The sequence below is a fragment of the Vespula vulgaris genome, chromosome 9 (genome assembly GCF_905475345.1).
Source record: "Vespula vulgaris chromosome 9, iyVesVulg1.1, whole genome shotgun sequence".
Taxonomy (NCBI): Eukaryota; Metazoa; Arthropoda; class Insecta; order Hymenoptera; family Vespidae; genus Vespula; species Vespula vulgaris.
In genome coordinates this window covers 3,094,665-3,109,871 of record NC_066594.1, presented here as the reverse complement: position 1 = coordinate 3,109,871, position 15,207 = coordinate 3,094,665, and the positions used below count along the sequence as shown (strand labels likewise).

Sequence of the window (15,207 nt, the reverse complement as noted above, 5' to 3'; positions counted from 1 at the left end):
TATTAAAGAAAGTAAGTTTAATTAAATATTTCATTAAATGTATCATTGAAATTATGTAATTTCAAATCATAACAATTATATATAAAGTTTTACAATATTTTAAATTAATGAAATAACAGTAATATAAAATTAACAAAATTTTATCATACATAATTTCATATATAACTTTATTTTAATTTTAATTAATACATTTAAGATGAAGTACATTTTTTACTGCTTCTTTATACTTGTTTAATGAATATTGATCTTCTCCTTGGTTTATAAGTTCAGAAACAGCAATCTTATATTCTCTAACGGAAGGAATAGTTTCAATATCTATATCAGTAGATGAATCTGGCCAGCTGTGTAATGCAATAAAATTTTGACGACTTTTACTTTTATCCCAATCATAATATTCCATATCAGCTTCAGATTTTTCAGCTTCCCAAGCTTCTGTATGCTAAATATATCATTTTATTAATAAGTATATGAAAAAAATTAATCATTACAGATTCTATATAAAATCTATAGAAAAATTTATAAACAATGAAGGGAACTGTATTATATTTTATGACTTACCCAGGATTCATGAAATAATGCTACAAGTAGATATTCAATATATTCTAAATTTTGTTTCCTGGTTGGACATCTATCAGCAGTTATTGTTATTATATTTGTTTCTGGATTATATTTATTTCCAACTAATCTAAGTAGTTTGTCTTTAGCATGACTATCCAAGGTAAGAGAATTTAAATTTACTTTTAAGCTTACAATTCTTGCAAGTGGCTCTCTTATTGTAGGAGAAGAGTAACAATAATCTGATGTAATTATATCAAGTGGAAAATGTTGATTACATTTTTCATCTGTATCTAATTCTTTAGGCCAGCTAGTGCAAAATTGTTTCAGAACCTCACAATGTCTTTTTATTGCAGGTGGTGTAAGATGTAAAAAATTAGGTATTTTTAATAATTCTGCATTTCCATATTTACTAGGAGGTACTCTTTTACCTTTTACATAACCTTGGCGTAAAGGAAGTGGTACAATATTGGGATTAAAAGAACGAGCACCAGACCAAATTGATGGCCAATCTTGATCAATAGACATATCATCACATCTTGAATGGATGTTTGAAGACTCTTGTTTTTTTACTACATTTATTTTATTTCTCTGTGGCATTAACTCTAATACACGAAATTCTACGAATACAAAAATTTCTTAAAATTTAGCAGCAATACAATAAGTTTTTATGAATCTAAAATTAAATTATGATATAATAAAACACACCTTTTGCAGTAGTTTTTTTATCTGTTTCATCTGATGTGGACGTGGAATTAAATACTTTTGATAATGGAAAAATTATATTTTTTTTATAGCGTCGTATAATTATCGACATATTAAAAGTGCTATATTATACTTTAGCAAAAATGAAACGTATTAACTATGTATAGTAAAACTTCGTTACTTTTTTACGTTTAAATATTCAGTTCAAATCATTTTCTTACTCGCATACTTGAAATAGGTTAGATTACCATTTATACTACTTTACCGCCATCTGCCACGTTTTTTGAAAAGAATAAAAAATAATAAAGAAAAGAACAAAATGTTTTGTTTAAGTATAATATAATATGAAAAAAAAAATTTAATATTATCAGTAATATGATATTACTGATTATATCAATATTTTATTTATTTTGCATAAATAATAATATATGATACGTTGCATTTAATATTGTTGTTTCTTAGATCTTTTCGAATAATTCAAATAAATGGTTTGATAAATGATTCGCGCGTTTTTTTGAATAAATTACTAATGCTTGTAAAAATCACAATCGAACAATAATTTCTTATCGCATGCGGATGTTAAGTTTCCTTTGACTTTTATAACTGATTCAGTTGAAAAAGGTATAAGTAAGAATTCAAGTAATTTATCCTGTCATTACAAAATTCAGAATTCTTTTTTAATCGGATTTTATTAAAATGAATTAAATATTATTTTGGTTAAAAAGATATAAATATTAAAAAAATAATATTGTTAAAAATGGAAGAACAAAAAGATTCGGTAAGTAGCAATAGTTGTGGAAATGAAATGATTCTTTTTGAAACAAAAGATCTTCCCAAAGTAATTGGAGGCATTCGTAAAAAGGAATGTCAGAATTTTCAAATACAGTATGATGTCAAAGAAGAAATTACGTTAGATATAAAAAACAATCCAAATTATACCAACGAACAATGTAAAGGTAAATTTCTTTTCTTTGATATTTATTTTAATTTTAGTAATAATTTGCCATTATCTTTTTAATAATTATTTATTAGTTATTTTTATAAAAGTTTAATATCATTTCAAAATACGCGCCTTTTTTAAAAATTGGAAAAACAAAACGCGCGAGCGCACAATATTGCGTTCTATTTCAACCAAACTCAACGATCGTCTGAGTTTGCTATATGATCATAAATGATTAGCGATCGGTGGTGTTATTGTTAGTGTAGAAAACATTAGTAAATGTTGTATTACATTTTATTATAGATACGAATTATAAAATTGGGATAATGGCATCCCCTCGTCCGAAATCGCCTCGTCCTCCAATTTCCTCCAAAAAAGATGAGAAAGAAGAAAGTTTTTGGGACAAAATTGGAACTCTTGGTCGAAAAAAACGAATTAAAGAAGGTATGACTTGGATATATAAAATTGTACATGACATCATACTTATGCATTAAGTACTTCCCTTATTTGGAGACGATTCGTATATGTCAACATTTCGAAAACATAATAGTGAAAAAAAATCTATTTATTTATATAAAATTGTTATGTCGAATATGTCAATAAATTTTTATATAAATAAATATTTAAATATTCATATATAGTAAATAATTGTATTATATTTATAGTTATATATATATCTCATTTATTTTATATGTATATAAATTATAATTTAATTTAATTTTATATATATATATATGTATATTATATTATACTATTTATATAAAAATTGATTGACATATACATTTATTATTATTATTTTAATATTAGTGAAATTAATTATTTATATGTATTACTAAATTAATATCATGTTCTTATTTATAAAATTTATTTTTGTCTTAGTACAAGAAGTTCAAGAAGAAGGTAAATATGCTATTGATTCTCCCGGATATGCTGCTACGCCAGATATGCCACCAGAGGAATATGCTCTCGATGAGAATGAGGAACGTTCAATGATAGAACCAAGATCATTAGAAGATTCAAAACTTCAGGAACTTATATATGTTCTATTAGAGTGGATTAATGATGAACTAGCTAATCAACGTATTATTGTAAAAGATATTGTAGAAGATTTATATGATGGACAAGTATTGCAAAAGCTTTTAGGTATGATTATTATTTTAAATTTTCATTGTTCTTATTTCAATTTTTTGTATTGTTATTATTCCTATGTTTAATATAAAATAAAGTAAAAATCATTTTTAGAGAAATTGACTGGAGAGAAATTAGATGTACCAGAAGTTACACAATCAGAAGAAGGGCAAAAACAAAAATTGGCTGTTGTTTTAGCAGCTATAAATCGTGTATTAGGACGATATCCACCTTATAAGTGGAGTGTTGAATCAGTCCGTTCAAAAAATATTGTCCCTATTTTGCATATACTAGTCGGTTTAGCACGGCAGTTTCGAGCACCCGTTAGATTGCCAGAAAGAGTAGCAGTTCAAATGGTAGTGGTGAAAAAAAAAGATGGTCAATTAATGCATAGAACGGTACGAGAAGAAATTACTTCCATTTATGATGATCTAGGAATGCGTTGTGAAAGAGATGCATTTGATACATTATTTGATCATGCACCAGATAAACTTGCAGTTGTTAAAAAAGTAAGTTTATCTATGCTGAAGATGTTTTATATAAATCATTTGAAATACATAATTATAATGTTTTTGTTTCAGTCTTTGATTACTTTTGCTAATAAACATTTAAGCAAAGTGCATTTGGAAGTAACTGATCTTGATACACAATTTCATGATGGCGTGTTTTTGACATTATTACTAGGACTCTTGGAGGGATTTTTTGTTCCATTAGGCAGTTTTCATTTGACACCAAAAACACATGATCAAAAAGTTCACAATGTTTCTTTTGCATTTGATATTATGCAAGATATAGGATTACCTAAACCTAAGGCAAGACCTGAAGGTTAGTAACTTATTATAATATTTATTAATATTTTAATTTTTTATATTTTAATCATTTTCATATCTTTACAGACATCGTAAATTTGGACTTGAAGTCCACTCTTCGTGTTTTATATAATCTTTTTACAAAATACAAAGGTTTGAATTGATATATTTTTATAAAAGTAAATGAGAGAGGAGTATATATATCATTGAAAGATTAAATACGATTATGTTAATTTGTTTTATGATATTACTGTACTAACTAAATAGTATGTTACATCTTTTGATCTTAAACAATTAGAAACTGCCACTAATCGTAGTAATATTTATAAGTGATTATTTTAAATTATTCTTATATTTTGTTATAATCAAGTTTTTTATTTTATATAGAAGATAAAAGTTATGTGCCTTCTTATAATAATTGAACCAAAGTATACTATAATTATTTTTATATACTCACAAAAAAATAAAAAAAATGTTGACATAAAATCCGTTTAATGGATTTCATTACCGGGATATGCGATTCGTATAAAATTTAAAAGTAGTTTTTAAGTAGAACTTAGGTTGAAATCAATTTATTCGTTCAATCTCCATGTAAGTTGGTAAGATAATGGATTTGTTCGAACTGAGATTGTATCACAGACTAACGTATATGGTAAATTGGATCCTCCTAGAGTTTCTCTACTTAAAATAGATATGAACAGCGATTTGCAAAGATTTTCTTAACTACTAAATGCTTCTGTATCGATCGCATACATATACATTTAGCGTACAGGTACAAAACGTTACGTATATGTACGCTGTCATACTTATCAAATGAAAATTTATGAAATTACGAATAGTCGTTTCGTTACTTTCGACTGTATCTTTACTGTATCGTTAGACATTGATTTCAGAGAAATTGCTGCTATTTGCGTATAATGATGACAAAACTGGAAATGTATCGAGCGTATGCTCGTTTTGTAAAACGCATGCTTCTTCTTGGAGGAATATATCCTATGACCAAAAGTTCTATTCTCTATCGACAGTTGCCCGTTTTAACATTATTAACTAGTTTTATTATGTTTTTTGGTGTAGTGAGATTCTGTTTATATAATTTCAATAATTTGAGTGTTTTTACAAAAGGTTTAAGTCTCGTTGGTAGCTTCTCTTTGATGATTGTTAAGGTAAATTTAATATTCGAATACTTAACTAATCAACTTATAATGCTTTTTCTCTTTTTTTATTTCTTTTAGGCATTTATGTTTATCATATATCGAAAACAATTTTATGAACTACACAGTACGCTCGAATTAATGTACAATGAAGTGCTTGAAAATACGCAATTTAGACCCATCGTTCTATCGACGATTAATTTATTCCGATATCCAGCATATATGGTATATTACTTAATATTGGGCACTATGAGCTTGTATATTTTTGCACCAGTTATAATAATTGGATATGAAGGAATCAAAGGTGTAGAACCTAAACATTATAGTCTTCCATTTCTTACCAATTTTCCGTGGATTGATGGAACACCTGGAATAATTTATCAAATACAGTTCTTGTTCGAAACACAATGCGTTTGGTTCATTATATTTGTTACGGGCGGTGTTGATTCATCTTATGGATTTTATTTATTTCAAATGATTGGGCTATTACGTGCTATGTCCTTCGAATGTGAAAACAGCTTGAAATCTTCTAGCGAATTTGAGAGCACCTTATATAATTGTATCAAGAAGCAAATAGGATTATTACGTTGTCGCGATATCATCCAACAAATTTATGGACCCATTGTGCTTGATTTAATGTTGACTAACGCTGTCGTCTTGTGTGCACTAATATTTCAAGCGTTTCAGGTAAATAATCAGTTTTTTCCCTTTATATATTAGCTGTAGTTTAATATAGTTATTATTTTTTTTAATGTGTTACTCATGTATCAAAATATATTTTTGTTATTAAGACAGAGATGACTGTAGGTAAAATGCTTATATTTGTGATTTATGGATTATTGAAAACTATTCAAGCGTTTATGTATTCCTGGTATGGAAGTATTATTACTTCAGAAGTATGTATGGTTATCGTATTAAACAAAAAAAAAAATATATATATATATATATATATATATATATATATATATATAGGATGTTTCGTAAAATATGGGACTCACTTCATTGGTGGATAGGAGATACCAAAAAATGAAAAAAGTTCATATTAATATGTGATTCATTCGATCTGATTTAAAGTTACTTGAAAAATAAGAATAACAGCATAGAGACACATTAACAAATTATCGTGTGTCTTACCCTGTTTTTTATTAGCACTAAAATATATTTATATGAAATTTTTTTATTGTTTTATTATCTCCTATCCACCGATGAAGTAAGTACCACATGTTATTGTATGTATGTATATATATATATATATATATATAGCTTTTTTACTTTATTTAATATTTATCATAATTTCGCATATTAATTTATATTTAGAGTGAAGCATTTCAACGAAGTGTATATTGCAGCAAATGGTACGAATACAGCGAAAATGTAATGCTTATGAAAAATGTTTTGATCGTATTGACGCAAAAACCGATCGTACTCATATCATGTCATTTTTCACATATTTCATTGAATATTTTTATTAAGGTAAAAAAAAGGGCATGATTATATATTTAATATTTATAGGAAAATTTTGTTTTTTAAATTTATACTTTTTAAAAAACAATGGTAAAAAAATAACAAGGTATATCTTTCAATTTCTAGATCATTAACACGTCAATGTCTTATTATTTCTTATTACAAACATTTGACGAACGTAATATAATGAATCAACAGGTAGCTAGTTCTTAAACTTTTTTCTTGCATCAAGAAAAAGCTTGGCTTGAAATCAAATGAGTAGTGAATTCATCAACTTTTTATTTAATGTCGTGCAAGTAGTTTGAAAGTTAGATAAATAAAATATTGTTATAATATATATATATATATATATATGTTTATATAATACATCTTGTACATGATCAAAATTACTAGGAATTTTGTTAAGTACTATATATCAATATTACTATACTATATAGTAATTAGTATATTAGTATGAAATTGTTTTAAAAAAATATCATAGAATCATTAAAATAAATTATGTTGATCTTATTTCTAGTATGCATCTGTTGTTATGATCGATAAGTATAGGTATATATTTAAAGAAGTCTTACCTTACATTATATATTTGTCATATATTTTCGGAGTCATTATTTGTTTTTTAAAGATCATTAATATTATATTCCTTTTCGTAGTTTTATATTACTTTCGTAGTTATTAATTTTTTATTTCTTTTTGTACTTTCACAATTTGATCGAACACTTTGATGTATAGATTTGATGATATTATGAATATAGAAAATAATAATGGAGCAAATCCAAATCTAGGATTTTTTAGGATATGAAGGATGAAATCGATAAATGTTATTAACATATATTTTTTATATATCATTAGGTTTTGAAAATTGATCGAATATTGAGATATATTTATTCTTGCAACTTGGTCCGTTGAGAACGTAATCGTTGTAGTTCGAACGTTTACTAAATTGTATGGCCAGTTTGAATCTTTTCTACGGTCCTAGGATACGTAACTTTCTAACTACTTGCTAGCTGCAAATCGATTACATACATTAAAAATGTATCACGCGAGAATCAGGAAAATTGCTGAATATAATTTTATGAAATAGCAAGCGAATAGTCTCCACAAGTTGGCGCAGTTGAAAGACTGTTACCGCTGACCATTCGTTGGAAGGATAGGCACCAATTTGCTCGGAATTGCTGCTATTTCCGTAGGACAATGACAGAACAAGTAGAGCTCTATAGAAATTATGCACGTTTCGTTAAGCGTTTGGTTCTTCTTGCTGGAATATGGCCGATGACACAAAAAGAAAGTTCTTATTTCTATCGACAGTTACCAATTCTAGCCGTATCATCGGGTGTCATTATGTTTTTTGGTGTATTGCGATTCTGCCGAGATAATATCAGCAATTTAAGCCTATTCACAAAGGGTCTAAGTCTCGTAGGAAGTTTCTCTTTGATATCATTGAAGGTACATTTCATATTTCAAACGTTGGACTCTCAATGCTAAAATGTATGGGTCGAATAACGTATTGATTTCGTTCCTTTAAGGCTCTGATGTTTTTTATATATCGAAAGCAGCTTAGTGAACTGAACGGTATCCTTGATCCAATGTTCGAGAAAACACTTGAAAATCCACGACTGAGACCTATACTTTTATCGCTATTGAATCTCTTTCGTTACTTCACTTATATCTTTTACGTTTTAATCACGAGTACCTTGGCCTTATACATCTGTACTCCACTTATATTCATAGGATACGAAGCAATTAAGGATATACATCCTAGACGATACGGTCTTCCATTTCCAACGAGTTTTCCATGGATCGATGGGACTCCTGGAATATATTATCACATAGAATACCTTTTTGAGATACAATTTGGTTGGTTCGCTATATTTGTAACAAGCAGTGTTGATTCTTTATTTGGATTCTATATCTTTCAAATAGTCGGACTTTTCCGAGCCATATCTTACGAATGCGAATATTTCACACAATCGGCCGAGGATTTACACGATATTCTTCATAATTGTATTAAAAAACACATTAAACTTTTACACTGTCGCAATATTATTCAAAATGTTTATGGACCGATCGTATTCAACTTGGTTTTGACCAGTGCGACGGTCTTATGTGCATTATCGTTCCAAATATTTAAGGTAAAATCAATTTTGCAATAATATTTTTCTTAAAAAAAGACTTTTTAAATAAATATCTGTTTTATATTTTATTTCATAATGTATTTCAAATTAGAAAAACGTATCTTGTTTTTTTTTATTGTGTTGAAGACAGAGATGACGGTATCAAAAACTCTTTTATTCGTTGTTTATGGTGTAATGAAAGGAATACAAACTTTTATGTATGCGTGGTATGGAAGTATCATTATATCGGAGGTAAATATGTATATACTTATAGTTCAAAAAACTTTATCTTTTATTTAAATTTATCGTTTTTATTTGAATTTTATGATGTATCAGGGTGAAGATTTTCGTAGAAGGATTTATTGTTGCAAATGGTACGCATATGGTAACTTATCTATTATGAAAGGCATTCTTCTTGTATTAACACAAAAACCAATGGTATTGGTAGCATGTAATTTCTTTTCTATCTCATTAGATATGTTTCTTAAGGTAACCATAGTATTTACGATCTTATACGTTATACTTGATATAAATTATAAAATAAATCTAAGATAATATATGATTCATTTTTCAGATTATCAATACGTCCATATCGTATTATTTTTTATTACAAACGTTCGAAGAAATGAATGCACCTTAATTCGTTAGAAACTTGTATCTATATTTTTTAATAGTACAAATTTGTAGATATCATTTAAATATCATTTAATTATCAAATAACCATTTCATTAGTTAGATGATATAATAAGGAGAAATAAAAGAACTTCTTTTGTTACCAATGCAGATGTTGATATCAGATATGAATTATAATTAGAATAAATGTCATGAAAACTTCCATTTAATAAATGGAAACTATTTTAAACTATTCATAGGAATAGTTTAAAAAATATTACTTTTTAGTCGGATAAACTAGTAGTAATTACATTATTACGATTATAACTTATTATGTTAGTAATATATGTAGTATATACAATTATTTAAATTTACTCACAGGAATCCAAAGAAATTACAATTTCTAATATGACGCTTATAGGAGACGATTGAATAATGTCACAAGTCGTAATACTTATTTAATGCATCATTTTTTAGTAAGACGCAAACCATGCTACTTGATTATTAGAGAACAGGCTATTTCTTCTGAATCATCGAGTGATCTGACAGACGAGCTGCAAATTCATACTCTTCTAGCAATCTATTGAACGACCGTACATTTGTGTAACGAGTTAGATAAAACTTTTGAACTACCTGATATTTTCAAATCGATCGCATAAATGACGAATGTGCGCGTCGAAGCAAGTACAAAATGTACCTTGAAGAAATCGCATGAGATATCGTATTAAGTATCGTTTGTTAGAAGCAATATTCTGTCACGATATACGAGGCATTGACCTCACAATACATCGCTGATCGAAAGAGAAAAGATCGCGATGACAGAACAATTGACTATATATCGTCAATATGCGTCTTTTATAAAACGTATACTTTTCTACGCCGGTTTATGGCCTGCAGAAAATAAGGAGAGCTCATATTTCTATCGACATATACCTATTTTGATTATATTATCTGGAATTTTTATGTCTTTTGGTACATTGAGATTTTGTCTAGAAAATCTTGATAATATCAAAGTATTAACGAAAGGACTCAGTCCTTTAGGAAGCTTTCTACTAGTAGCCGTAAAGGTATGTGAGCTATCCAATTGTTCGTGTTCAAGAGTGAGAATTATATTGAATTTTCTATTTTTTTCATTTTTTATCATTTAAGGCACTAATGTTCTTTTTATATCAAGAACAATTACGCGAACTGAATTTGAATCTCGAATTAATGTTCGAAGAAATACTTGAAAAAGTATATTATCAACCTGTCATATTTTCATTACTCAATCTCTTTAAACGTCCTGCATATATTTTTTACTATTTGATAATAATGACAATAATTTTGCTCACGTGTACACCTTTTCTATTGATCTGTTATCAAGTTATCGAGAACATAAATCCCAAACATTACGTCCTTCCTTATCCTACCATTTTTCCATGGATCGATGGTAGTCTCGGTATACGATATCAAGTACAGTTTCTCTTCGAAATCCAAATGGGTTGGTTCATCGTGTTTGTGACCAGTGGAGTTGATTCAGCCTATGGATTTTATATATTTCAAATGATCGGAATACTACGTGTAATGTCTTTGGAATGTGAGAAGCTTGGAAAATCGTCTAAAGAGCACGATATTATTTTACGTAACTGCATAAGAAGGCAGATCTTACTTTTACGTTGTCGCGACATAATTCAAAGTATTTATGGACCAGTAGTATTGAACTTGATGTTGACTAGTGTTGTTATCCTATGCGCGCTGATATTTCAGTTGTTACAGGTACGACAGATTTGTTTATTACTTTGTTATTAATACTTACGCGTTTAATAATTGTTTTGCATCTGAATTTAATACTAATTTGCGTTTGAAAGATTTTAAACATTTGGTTGGTTGACATCTTTCTTTTTTGTAAATGCATTAGAGGATTAAAAATATCATCGTTGCTATTAGCGATTTGATGTAATAATTTAATGTATTCTTGATTGAAAAGACAGAGATAACTCTAGGTAAAGCTGTTGTGGCTCTTCTTTATGGGATTGTGAAAATGACGCAAGCATTTTCGTATTCTTGGTATGGAAGTATTCTAACTACCGAGGTATTGTTATCGTTTCAAATAATATACTTCCTCTTTCAGGTTCGTTCTCATTGCATTATTTTAAAAGATACCTTTTTTATATAGAGTGAAGCGTTTAGACGTAGTGTTTATTGTAGCGAATGGTACCAAAATGGAAACATCGAACTGATGAAAGGTGTTCTTCTTACGTTGATACAAAAACCGATTGTGCTATCAGCATGTCACTTCTTTTATATCTCGTTAGATCTTTTCGTTAAGGTAATGATACTAATTATGAATCAGATATCATTATTTTCATTCGTTTATAAATTTTCTTTATTTTTTTTTCAGATATTAAATACATCCTTGTCATATTACTTTTTGTTGCAAACTTTTGATGAAGCTAATGATAAACGTTAAATCGTCCTAATATGTATCTTACTTCTTAATGTTATATAAAGATAAGTAATATAAGCATTATATGGCTTGTAACAGTATCACAATACCTTACGTATAAGATATAAAAAGTTACAGCACGCGTGCTTATAATTCTTTATTGTTTTGTAGTATTAGTATTCGTATAATATTCACTTTGTACCTGATATATTAAAGCAATTGTAAATTATGATTTTTTTATCAACATTAATAATCGATTTTTTTAATTGAAAATAATATGGCACAACGACAGGACACTCCTTTTGATCCTCTCTTTGTAAGCGATATAATGATATATGTAATTGCATAGAATATCTATTTATAATATATTTTTTGTAGGTAGAAACGTTTTAAAGAACATTATGAATAATTTTAGAGTACGGGTTTAAAATCATGCATAAAAAGATTAGGAAATAATCATCTGATGATCATGTAAGATGAGCAGAAACGATGGATCTGTCAGTAACAAGACTGGCTCAATAAATTAATATTAATATGCAATATTTTTTATAGATGAACTTACAATTTTAACAAATTGTTTTTTAATCCGCTATTTAAATGATTGCATTGAATATTATCGAAAATCAGAAAAATCAGAGCACTATACTTACTGGACTACTACTATGCAGAACTGAATACATTTTGTTTTGTGGATCAATAATCGTTCGTGGTAATCATACAAATACATTTTCAAATATAGGTTCAACGGAGTACGTCTGTAAGATACAGAGTATTACTTGTAAATCATCGAGTAATTTGATGAGAAAGTACCGTTTGCTTCTCTAGCGATCTTCGATACAACCATACATTTACATAAAGAGTTACGTAAAACTTTGTAACTATCTGATATTTCGAAATTGATCGCATAAATGACGAATGTGCGGATCGAAGTAAGTACAAAACGTACCTTTAAGAAATCACATGAGATATCATCAAGTATCGTTTGTTAGAAGCAATACTCTGTCACGATATATGAGTCATTGACCCCGCGTTACATCGCTGATTTTTTCTTATTCGATGATGACGAAACAACTGGCAATGTATCGAAAATATGAGTGTTTTATAAAACGTATAATGTTATGTGCCGGTTTATGGCCTGTAGAAAATACGGAGAGCTCATATTTCTATCGACATTTACCTATTTTGATCGTATTATCTGGAACCTTTATGTTTTTTGGTACATTGAAATTCTGTCTAGAAAATCTTGATAATATCAAAGTATTAACGAAAGGACTCAGTCCTTTAGGAAGCTTTCTCCTAGTAGCCGTGAAGGTATGTGAGCTATCCAATTGTTCGTGTTCAATAATGAGAATTATATTGAATTTTCTATTTTTTTCTCTTTTTGTTTTTTAAGGCACTGATGTTCTTTTTATATCGAGAGCAATTACGCGAACTGAATTTCAATCTCGAATCAATGTTCGAAGAAATGCTTGAAAAAACACATTATCGACCTGTCGTATTGTCGTTGCTAAATCTTTTTAAACGTCCTGCATATATCGTTTACTATTTAACGATGTTTGTAATACTACTGTATATATTTAGACCAATTTTATTGATCGTCTATCAAATTATCAAGAACATCAGTCCCAAACATTACGTTCTTCCCTATCCTGCTACTTTTTCATGGATCGATGGAACTCCGAATATAGTTTATCAAGCACAGTTTCTTTTCGAAATTATATTCGGTTGGTTCGTGGTGTCAGTGACTAGCGGCGTTGATACGATTTACGGATTTTACATATTTCAAATGAGTGGAATTCTCCGTGCCATGTGTTTCGAATGCGAGGAACTTGGAAAATCGTCTAAGGAACTCGATGTCATTCTACGTAACTGCATTAAAAGGCAGATCTTACTTTTACGTTGTCGTGATATCATTCAGAACGTTTATGGACCAGTCGTGTTATGCTTGATAGTGAGCAGTGTTATTGTCCTATGTGCATTGATATTTCAAATGTTTCAGGTATGATAACTATTTTTATATATAATTTTGGTGTTTATACATATTTTATTTAATACTTCATAGTATATACGATTTCCGTCAATCAGATTAACATTTTCTTTAATACTTTTTTTTTCTTTTCAATTAATTAATAGCAGATTAAAAATATTATTCTTGATATTAGCATTTCGTTATAATAACTCAACATTATTCTTCATTGAAAAGACAGAGATAAGTATAGGTAAAACTGTTCTGTTTCTTATTTATGGGATAATGAAAATGACCCAAGCATTTATGTATTCTTGGTATGGAAGTATTCTTGCTGTGGAGGTATTCATTATTTCGAATAATATATATATACTTCTTCTCTTTCTAACGTTTTCATTGTATTAATTTCAAGTATTTGTTTGATATATACAGAGTGAAGCATTCCGACGCAGTGTTTATTGCTGCGGATGGTACCAAGATGGAGACATTGAACGGATGAAAGATGTTCTTTTTATGTTGGTACAGAAACCGATTGTACTGACAGCATGTCAGCTCTTTTCTATTTCATTGGATCTTTTTGTTAAGGTAAACATTACTATTAGATATCATTTTTAATTTCCGTTCGTGTATGCATTTTTTGCTTCTTTACTTTTAGATACTTAATACGTCCTTGTCATATTACTTTTTGTTGCAAACATTCGATGAGAATAATGATGAAAGTTAATAAAATTAAATAAAATTATTCAAGAATATTAAAAATATAGTTACATAAGCATTATATACGGGTCCATGAGTTGTAATAAATAAAATATTATAAAATATGACATATAAGATAAAAATGTATATCATACAATGTTTTTTTTTATGTGATATTTATATTACTATCTATATAATGTCTAATTGTAGGTACTTTTTATATTAAAATTGTCATAATTTATGATTTGTGGTTAATATTTTACTCTTTAAATAAAAAAGATGGATGTAAATTTAACATTTCTATTATCGTATTAAAGAATACAGTGTAATATAAGTATAAATACATATGTATATAAATGAATATTAATTAAAAATAAAAGGATAATAATAAAATTTATATCAACTAAAAATAAAATATTAAATCAAATCATAAAACTTACTATTAAAATTTTTAATGTCGACTTATTCTGGGAAAATATTAATTTATCTTTTTTTTACATAATGAAAAATTCCAATATTTTATATATTATGAGTATACAATTACAGAATTATTCTGTAAATTTTGACATTGGTATGTATTTTGTAAAGAAACCTTGAAGAATCTACATTTTTAGCTTCTATATGATCATCTAGATTTACTTG

General features: G+C 28.0%; 4 protein-coding genes and 1 pseudogene across 4 annotated transcripts; 4 read left to right on the top strand and 1 right to left on the bottom strand.

Moving 5' to 3' along the window:
- Nucleotides 1-150: 150 nt before the first annotated feature.
- On the bottom strand, nucleotides 151-1,534 carry LOC127066472 (28S ribosomal protein S35, mitochondrial). Its single transcript, XM_051000259.1, has 3 exons — nucleotides 1,264-1,534; nucleotides 559-1,175; nucleotides 151-439 (listed from the first exon to the last, which is right to left on the bottom strand). Exons 1-3 carry the CDS (start codon nucleotides 1,370-1,372, stop codon nucleotides 179-181), a joined length of 987 nt encoding a protein of 328 aa, XP_050856216.1. The 5' UTR covers nucleotides 1,373-1,534; the 3' UTR covers nucleotides 151-178.
- Nucleotides 1,535-2,383: 849 nt separating this feature from the next.
- LOC127066471 (beta-parvin) lies at nucleotides 2,384-4,370 on the top strand. Its single transcript, XM_051000257.1, has 5 exons — nucleotides 2,384-2,644; nucleotides 3,080-3,343; nucleotides 3,443-3,837; nucleotides 3,910-4,153; nucleotides 4,225-4,370. Exons 1-5 carry the CDS (start codon nucleotides 2,527-2,529, stop codon nucleotides 4,299-4,301), a joined length of 1,098 nt encoding a protein of 365 aa, XP_050856214.1. The 5' UTR covers nucleotides 2,384-2,526; the 3' UTR covers nucleotides 4,302-4,370.
- Nucleotides 4,371-4,506: 136 nt separating this feature from the next.
- On the top strand, nucleotides 4,507-9,740 carry LOC127066203 (uncharacterized). The gene is made up of 9 exons (XM_050999629.1): nucleotides 4,507-5,300; nucleotides 5,370-5,975; nucleotides 6,080-6,184; nucleotides 6,606-6,776; nucleotides 7,848-8,198; nucleotides 8,279-8,884; nucleotides 9,014-9,118; nucleotides 9,203-9,355; nucleotides 9,441-9,740. The coding sequence occupies exons 1-9, from the start codon at nucleotides 5,055-5,057 to the stop codon at nucleotides 9,504-9,506; spliced, it is 2,409 nt and encodes an 802-aa protein (XP_050855586.1). The 5' UTR covers nucleotides 4,507-5,054; the 3' UTR covers nucleotides 9,507-9,740.
- A 9-nt stretch (nucleotides 9,741-9,749) lies between these two features.
- Nucleotides 9,750-12,090, top strand: LOC127066202 (uncharacterized; annotated as a pseudogene).
- A 568-nt stretch (nucleotides 12,091-12,658) lies between these two features.
- On the top strand, nucleotides 12,659-14,593 carry LOC127066478 (odorant receptor Or2-like). The gene is made up of 5 exons (XM_051000268.1): nucleotides 12,659-13,214; nucleotides 13,297-13,902; nucleotides 14,107-14,211; nucleotides 14,302-14,454; nucleotides 14,525-14,593. The coding sequence occupies exons 1-5, from the start codon at nucleotides 12,960-12,962 to the stop codon at nucleotides 14,591-14,593; spliced, it is 1,188 nt and encodes a 395-aa protein (XP_050856225.1). The 5' UTR covers nucleotides 12,659-12,959.
- Nucleotides 14,594-15,207: the final 614 nt, after the last annotated feature.

What these genes read in the sequence shown, in the direction of transcription:
- LOC127066472 (XM_051000259.1), bottom strand. Translation starts at nt 1,372, where the DNA reads ATGTCGATAATTATACGACGCTATAAAAAAAATATAATTTTTCCATTA. An exon ending in TAAAAAAACTACTGCAAAAG is followed by an intron (nt 1,176 to 1,263) that starts GTGTGTTTTATT and finishes TTGTATTCGTAG; the next exon opens with AATTTCGTGTATTAGAGTTA. An exon ending in CATTATTTCATGAATCCTGG is followed by an intron (nt 440 to 558) that starts GTAAGTCATAAA and finishes TGATATATTTAG; the next exon opens with CATACAGAAGCTTGGGAAGC.
- LOC127066471 (XM_051000257.1), top strand. Translation starts at nt 2,527, where the DNA reads ATGGCATCCCCTCGTCCGAAATCGCCTCGTCCTCCAATTTCCTCCAAA. An exon ending in AAAAAAACGAATTAAAGAAG is followed by an intron (nt 2,645 to 3,079) that starts GTATGACTTGGA and finishes TTTTTGTCTTAG; the next exon opens with TACAAGAAGTTCAAGAAGAA. An exon ending in ACCTAAGGCAAGACCTGAAG is followed by an intron (nt 4,154 to 4,224) that starts GTTAGTAACTTA and finishes ATATCTTTACAG; the next exon opens with ACATCGTAAATTTGGACTTG.
- LOC127066203 (XM_050999629.1), top strand. Translation starts at nt 5,055, where the DNA reads ATGATGACAAAACTGGAAATGTATCGAGCGTATGCTCGTTTTGTAAAA. An exon ending in TCTCTTTGATGATTGTTAAG is followed by an intron (nt 5,301 to 5,369) that starts GTAAATTTAATA and finishes TATTTCTTTTAG; the next exon opens with GCATTTATGTTTATCATATA. An exon ending in TATCGTTCCAAATATTTAAG is followed by an intron (nt 8,885 to 9,013) that starts GTAAAATCAATT and finishes ATTGTGTTGAAG; the next exon opens with ACAGAGATGACGGTATCAAA.
- LOC127066478 (XM_051000268.1), top strand. Translation starts at nt 12,960, where the DNA reads ATGATGACGAAACAACTGGCAATGTATCGAAAATATGAGTGTTTTATA. An exon ending in TGATATTTCAAATGTTTCAG is followed by an intron (nt 13,903 to 14,106) that starts GTATGATAACTA and finishes TTCATTGAAAAG; the next exon opens with ACAGAGATAAGTATAGGTAA. An exon ending in GAAGTATTCTTGCTGTGGAG is followed by an intron (nt 14,212 to 14,301) that starts GTATTCATTATT and finishes TGATATATACAG; the next exon opens with AGTGAAGCATTCCGACGCAG.